At 30.0% G+C, this 7,246-nt stretch overlaps 1 protein-coding gene across 3 annotated transcripts; it reads left to right on the forward strand.

The window, feature by feature from the left end:
- Nucleotides 1–1,079: 1,079 nt before the first annotated feature.
- LOC112040583 (transcription factor bHLH68) lies at nt 1,080–5,176 on the forward strand. Of its 3 annotated transcripts, none has more exons than XM_024073497.2 (9): nt 1,080–1,575; nt 1,899–2,238; nt 2,379–2,459; nt 2,760–2,828; nt 3,089–3,154; nt 3,302–3,358; nt 4,072–4,116; nt 4,372–4,416; nt 4,762–5,176. In XM_024073497.2, exons 1-9 carry the CDS (start codon nt 1,430–1,432, stop codon nt 4,888–4,890), a joined length of 978 nt encoding a protein of 325 aa, XP_023929265.1. In that variant the 5' UTR covers nt 1,080–1,429; the 3' UTR covers nt 4,891–5,176. The 3 variants fall into 3 exon arrangements, with proteins under 3 accessions (XP_023929265.1, XP_023929389.1, XP_023929330.1); XM_024073562.2 differs by having other exon boundaries at nt 1,082–1,575; nt 2,763–2,828; XM_024073621.2 differs by lacking the exon at nt 4,072–4,116.
- The last annotated feature ends 2,070 nt before the right edge of the window (nt 5,177–7,246 follow it).

Below are 7,246 nucleotides of genomic sequence, written 5' to 3' on the forward strand. Positions count from 1 at the left end.
TTTCATCTCTATTTTTGTCTCAAAACTATTGATTTTTATTTTTTTTTTACAAAGTTTAGAGATGAAAAAAGAATTTTTTAAAATTTAGGGACCAAAAACAAACTTTTTGTAATGTTTAAGGACCAAAATAGTATTTTACCCTAATTTTTTTTACAAGTTAAACTATGATAGAGTCAGCATTTACTACAAATCCAATATTAGATTATATCACATCACATGATAACTCATGCTTCTTTTTTTCTTTTTTAAAAAATTCATTTTATGTCATTTGGGTAGGCAACAACTGGGTCACGCATTATAGTAACTTTGTTACATTTGCTAGTAATTTACACCACATGGGTTAATAACTTCATGATGACTATCATACGTCCAAAAACATTGGAGGTGCTATGGATGAACTCGATGAAATGTTATTTTGAATTTGAATTGTGTAACTATTTATTCCTGTAATATTATTCTTTCCTTTGTATAGCAACCCAACAATCAAGAGATCTCATGCGCGTGTGTATATATATTCATTACATGTCAATACAAAAATAACTAAATTTTATCCAATTTTATTAGAGCACATGATCAGAGTTTGAGCTTCAAACCTAATTTTTTTATTTCTGCCTCTTATTTAAAAATTCATTTTCATGTATTAGATTCTACTCATTGAGGGGAGCTAGACTTATAAGTTTGACTGCTGTGATTAAGATTTACTTGAAATTGTGACGTCCTTTCTTTTTTCCTTAAAATAAGTGTGGAGGGGAAATTCAAGTGTAAGTTCTTGGCCTTAAATTGTGATATCTATACCTTATTTTCCAAACTAATGTGCACAATTACTTAATTTATACAAAATACTAGCAGCATATATAAGAAAATTTTGGGAACATTGTCTTGTGTCTACTTTATTCAGCCACTTGGATTTTGTATTTTTGTTTCTTTAAGATAATTATTGCACCAGTATCAAATAAAGAAAGCATATTCTATTGATCTCAATACTATTGTATTTCCTAACCCTACTCCAACCATAACCCCATGACAATCCCAAGGTACAACCCCAAATTAAGGAAGTAAGCTCCTACATTTATACCATTAGTTTATGGCTGAAAACACAGCCCACCAGCTTTTTCTGCCCCACTTTATAATAAAGCAAAAGCAAGAATAAAAAAGAATACTAAATAAATGAAACAACAAGGTAAAGAAAAGAAACATATGCAAAGTTTCTGAGCCCCACCCTCTATAAAATTCTTTTAAGGTCATAGTGTTAAGTTTCTTCAACCTCATCCGAGAAAGAAAGCAAAAACAGAACTGTCAATGCTTTTGCAAAGGCTTGTTTGGGTGCACATACAAGGACATTTGACAAAGTGAAGAGAGAAAGTTTAAGAAGAAAGGAAAGGGAAGGAATTTTTGAAGTGTTTTGCAGAGTCATTTTTTAGTGCAACAAATGATGGCTGGAAACCCTAACTGGTGGAGCATGCCTCCACCATCTCTCTTGCCTCCTCAATATGCACTTGGATCTTCTTCACTTCCTTTTAATCCTTTGGCAGCAGAAAACCAGGAGCTTCCACAGTCATGGAGCCAACTACTATTGTAACATACACACCAACTCTTCTCTCTCTCTCTCTCTCCCTCTTTATTAGTTCAGCTTGATTCTTACATATACATCTCTTCATACTGGCTTTCACATGCTTCCCTGTCCTTTGTTGATGTGTAAATCATTGTGTTTTCAAGTCTTTGTTATGTACTATATTAACTTTTATGTCTCATGGGGGTTTTGATCTTAGCTCCTCTCTCTCTCTCTCTCTCTCTTTCTCTGCTTATTATTGTTTGGATTTGGTTAACCTGACTTGGGTTTTGATTTCAGTGATTAATAACACGCTTTTGGGGTTTCATGTTTGGTGATTATTTTCCAGAGGTGGATTGTCTGCAAGCGATGAAGAAAGCTTTCGTCTGAGTCATTTTCAACCTAAAAAGTTAGAAAATTGGGATGACCAAATCTTGAATCAATCTCAGAGAGTACTTCCCGTTAATGTTGATGTAATAAAACAAGAGATTTCCCAGAACAGTAACTTGTACGGTCTTGAAGATCATGAAGAATTTCAAGCGCTTCCTAGACAAGCTGCTTGGTCACAGCAAATCATGCCAGTTTCTTCTCCTAGGTCTTGTGTCACCAGCTTAAGTAATAATAACATCTTGGACTTCTCTTATAAGAAGATGGATGGGAGCAATCAAAATTTGGATCATTCATCTGAGGTGAGAGAGAGAGAAATTGTTACATTTTTTTTTTTAAATTTTCTGTTATGCAAAAATTATTATTTTGTTCAACAAAACTACATATTTCCTAAACATGTGATTTTTATTTTGTTCTTTTTTATTTTGGCTCCTTTCACAAGAGTACTAGCTCAGCCACTGGTGGGGCATATAAGAAAGCTAGGGTTCAGCCCTCTTCAACTTCTAGCCAACCACCTTTAAAGGTGACATAATTAGAATCTCTCTCTCTCTCTCTGTGCTGTGATTGTGTTTGTGGCTTGTATGTGTGTCTTTCATGATTGTCATTTCTTTAGGCATGTTTTATTCTTTTGTTAGTAAGTAGTAACTACACAATAGCAGAAAGGGAAAAAAAAACAAAAACAAAAATAAAGGAACGAAAGAAAACAAAACGGTATGATAATCTACAAACCATTTGATTTTGACAGGCTATTTATACTTTATTAACAAATAAAACAAAGTGATATATATTCTGATTTTCCTTATATACATGTTTATTTGTGAAGCAGGTGAGAAAGGAGAAGCTGGGTGATAGAATAACATCCCTTCACCAGCTAGTTTCCCCATTTGGAAAGGTATAAACGAAACCCTGCACCAGAAAATGAAACAAAGTGGTTTCTTCTATTCCTCTCTTCTTCTTCTTTTTTTGTAAAATTAATGATACAACTATACAGTATAACCCATGAAAATAATTTTTATTTATTTATTTATTTTTCATACGCATTTCGAAGCTCCTATTAGTTCTTTATCTTTATTTACATATGGGGTTTCCCTTTTAACATTAAAGAAGATGAAAAAGATGAGTGGGGTGTTGTGGTGTGTTTCACTTTTGCAGACTGACACTGCTTCTGTCTTGTTAGAAGCCATTGGGTATATCAGATTCCTTCAAGGTCAAATTGAGGTGATGTACCTTCTACATATTATACTCTCTGCAATTATGTCAGTGAGAGCATGCAGTTAAAGTTTCAATAATTCATGCGTTTTCTAAACATCCTTTAGTTATGAAAGTTATAAATTTTGTTCTTTTTTCCCCCCTTGAATAATGCAGGCCCTTAGCTCTCCTTACTTTGGTAATGCATCCAAAAACATGAGGAGCCAGCAGTCTGTAAGTACCCATATATACCATTTCCCACTTCCCAAAGCCTAACAAAAATTCTCTCTCTCTCTCTCTCTCACAAAAAAAGTAGGCCACATGTTTCTACAGCATATGTGCTGTATATAAAAAATTTCTGCCACAACTTTTGTAAGATTTTTTTACGGAATTAATTTAAGGAAAATGTTAGGGATTAATTTAGAAACTATTTTTAAAAATATTTTATTGAGAGAATAATAAAATAATAAATGTTGTTGACAATTTTTTATATTTCTTAAGAAAGTGATGTCAAAACTTTATTATTATAGTTTATTAACAATTGCTCTAAGGACATCCGTTAATACGACCTTTTATTTAAAGTGATTAACAATCACTTTAATAATGAATTCATTATTTTTTTTACACCACATATAGTTGATTTTATCAAAGTTGTGGTAAAAACCATGGCACAAAAGTTGGGTCTACATATTTCTCTATATAAATTGAGTAATGTTAGGATAACAATATATTTGACAATTTTTTTTGTAATTATTGATATGGCTTCTTGTGAATATTGTGATGATTTAACATTATTTTTACACTTGGTTCCACTATTAAAATTATTCTTATTATACACTAATTACAATCAGACATGTTAGCAATTATGAAAAAATTTGTAACAAATATGGTATTACTAAACTTATTGGTATAAAAATTTAAAATTGACTAGAAAGAAATTGTTTTAGGTTCAAGGAGAAAGAAATGGTGTATTTCCTGAAGACCCCGGACAGGTATGCTTTATTGGATCCATCACCTCCTTAAAGGCAATTAGTAGAGGAGCCTTTGCAATGGAAAGCATCTTATAAACTAAAATATTCATATATAGAAAAGCATTGAAAGAACAAGGTTCTCAGCTTTATAAAACTTTTTTTATTAATAAAGGTTAAAGAAAAGTATAATTTGTGACTGCCTAATTACTTTGGAATCATGAAAGAGTTGAAAAAGATTGAAAATACTAATACTTTTCCCATTTTTTGCCCATCTAGTTGTTGAATGACGCCTGCCTAAAAAGAAAGGAAGCTCCTAACCAGGTACTCTATCTTTTATATATACAAAAGCTGGTTCATGAAATTAGTTTTTTCTCCTTCAATTGACTTACTTGCTTATTAAATATTTATTTAGCATAGTAATCATTATTTTCACCTCCATCATTGCAAGTATTATACAATATACTAAAAAGTATACATCATCTTAGTTCCACAGAAGTTTCACATACAATAGTTACAAAGATAATCTTGTTAATTGTGTCCTTAACTTTTTTTTTTATTTGCAAAATAGAATACTTTTGAAATGAAACATGTTAGAAAAATAGAATTGGATGGTTGTATAAAAGGTATCAGGGTTTACAAGATTCTTATTTTGGATGATATAATCAGGATACACAAGATAAGCCAAGGGACTTAAAGAGTAGAGGGTTGTGCTTGGTTCCAGTGTCTTGCACTCAGCTTGTAGGAAATGACAATGGAGCTGATTTTTGGGCTCCGGCCTACGGCGGCGGGTTTTGACAAGCAGCTAGAATTAATTTGGCTGGAGTTTACATGGAATGATAATAACATCATAAGCAGTCAATCTGCTGAAATCTAAGGCTGATTGCTCATGATGCTATGCATTCTCAATTCCAAGTATTAACCGTTCCAGTACTATCTAATTTTAGATAATCAAGCTTGTATCTTATTAATTTTTCCTTTGAGCTATATATGATACAAGGCTTCATGAATGGGAAGTCCTCAATTAGAATATTGTAGGAAGAATGGGCCATATATATGACACAAAGCTTGTATCTCTCTCTCATTTTTTTTTTTTTTTTGCTAATTAGATTCTTTCTTTCAATTTCTTCTTCTTTTTTCTTTCTTTCATAACTCATCCTTTGTTGGAATAATTTTGCTGAGTTTTGTGGATAAATAGCATAGGAAAAAAATTAATTTAATTCCACAACTATTGATAAGGAAAAGAATTGGAATAAAGTTTTTTTTTTCTTACTCTAGCTAGTCTATAAGAAGTAATCATTATTTTGTGAGCTAGTGTGCCAACAAAATTATAATCATTGAATGATGAACAAAAAAATGATTTATTATAGTCTCTCTCTCTCTCCCTTTCTCTCACCACTTAAATTTATGTCTTTGGATAAAGAAGTCTAAACCTACTTGTCCTAAATACTTAAGTTGATAAAAAAATAATTGAACTTAGCATTATTCAAGTATTATTCTAAAACTAAGGATGCTTATATAGTATAGTAGTAGTATTTGAAAGAAAAATAAACAGTATGGATTTTTTTAAGCTTCCTTCAGCATACAATTCCTTTTTCATTTTTATTAGATTGTACTTATTTCAATGATGCGATCTTAGAGCTCCCACCGTCCCACTACACTAGTATAATATTGATAGGAACTTTGCTTTCAGCTTTTGAAGTGCCTTTGTTCTTTTCACTTATTTTTTAATTTTTCTTATCAGTTTTCTGTCATTAATTAAAGTACCAGCGAATTCATCTGAGAACAGAATTAGAAGTTTTTATAAGCCAAAACTTGATATAACATTTTGTGAACTTTGCTTTTTAGTTGGGAAGTGCCTATGTGGATTTCATTTTTCTCCCCCTTCATTTTTCCTGTCATTTGTAGTATCATATATTTCATTTGAGCAAACATGCATTTTCTTATTGAAAACTTGAAATAATATTTTTGAATACGCTTAACCCAAAAGCTTAAATTAGTTAATGTAGCGACATCAATTTTACATTTCTCACTTTTAAAACTACTAGTTAATAGGGACTTAGCCACTCAATCACTTGGTTGATAACATGTAAAACTGTAAATGATCCAAACCAAGAATTAAAAATTAAAAATTAAAAATTATTCATTTAATTTTATTTTGAACCATGAGTTCAACTTGAACTCATCAACAAAATAGATTTCTTGTTTAAACTTAGATAATTGTCATGTCTAATAAGCTTGAGCTTGTTGAACAAGAGTTACTTGATTAATATTTTTTTCTTGTAAATTTTTAACTATCACAAATCTATGCTAATAATTTATAATTAAATTATAAAAGAAATTATATTATTTAAGTTAATTTGATAGAATTATTTTCATTTATAAATTTTTAAAAATTCAATTTGTTGAATTTATATTGTTAAAAACTATATATAATTTGTATTACAACGTTGACTATTTACATTATAATATGTTATAATTAATAATAATTTGGAACTTTTTTTTAAGAAAATTTGAAAATTAATTACAAACTTACACAATTTAATATCAAGTCATATAAGTTTTTTTTTTTTTTAATATAAAAGCTTATTTCACAAATATATTATTATATTTAAACTCTTTTTGTTTAATAGTCGATCAACTCAATTTATTTAAACTTTGTTTGGGTTTGAGTTTGATTCATTTGCTAAATATATATTATTATTCATAATATAATTAGCAACTAACATGTGAATTACTTCAGTCTATTGACTTACATCAAATATGCAGTTAAATAATAATAATAATAATAATAATTATTATTATTATTATTATTATTATTATTATTATTATTATTATTTTAAGTATTAAGCTCACATAGGAGCCAAACATATATAGTTTTGTCATTGTCCCATTTATCCTATTGAATCATGACCTGATACTATTTATTTGGAATATATTAGTGAAAATTATTTATATGAGAACTCAAAATGGCATGTTCCAATATCGACTAACTCAAAATAACTTTTCATTATGTGTGCCTGATTTACTGAGGATATGTTCTTGTGGAGAATCAACTTCAAAAAAGAACCGAAGTTAAGATGTATTGATTAGGCATGTATTTATCAAAAGAAAGGATATCCATCGATGAGGGAGGATTGTTGGGGAAAGAAAG

This window comes from Quercus suber, unplaced genomic scaffold, assembly GCF_002906115.3.
Source record: "Quercus suber isolate HL8 unplaced genomic scaffold, Cork oak 2.0 scaffold_672, whole genome shotgun sequence".
Lineage (NCBI taxonomy): Eukaryota > Viridiplantae > Streptophyta > Magnoliopsida > Fagales > Fagaceae > Quercus > Quercus suber.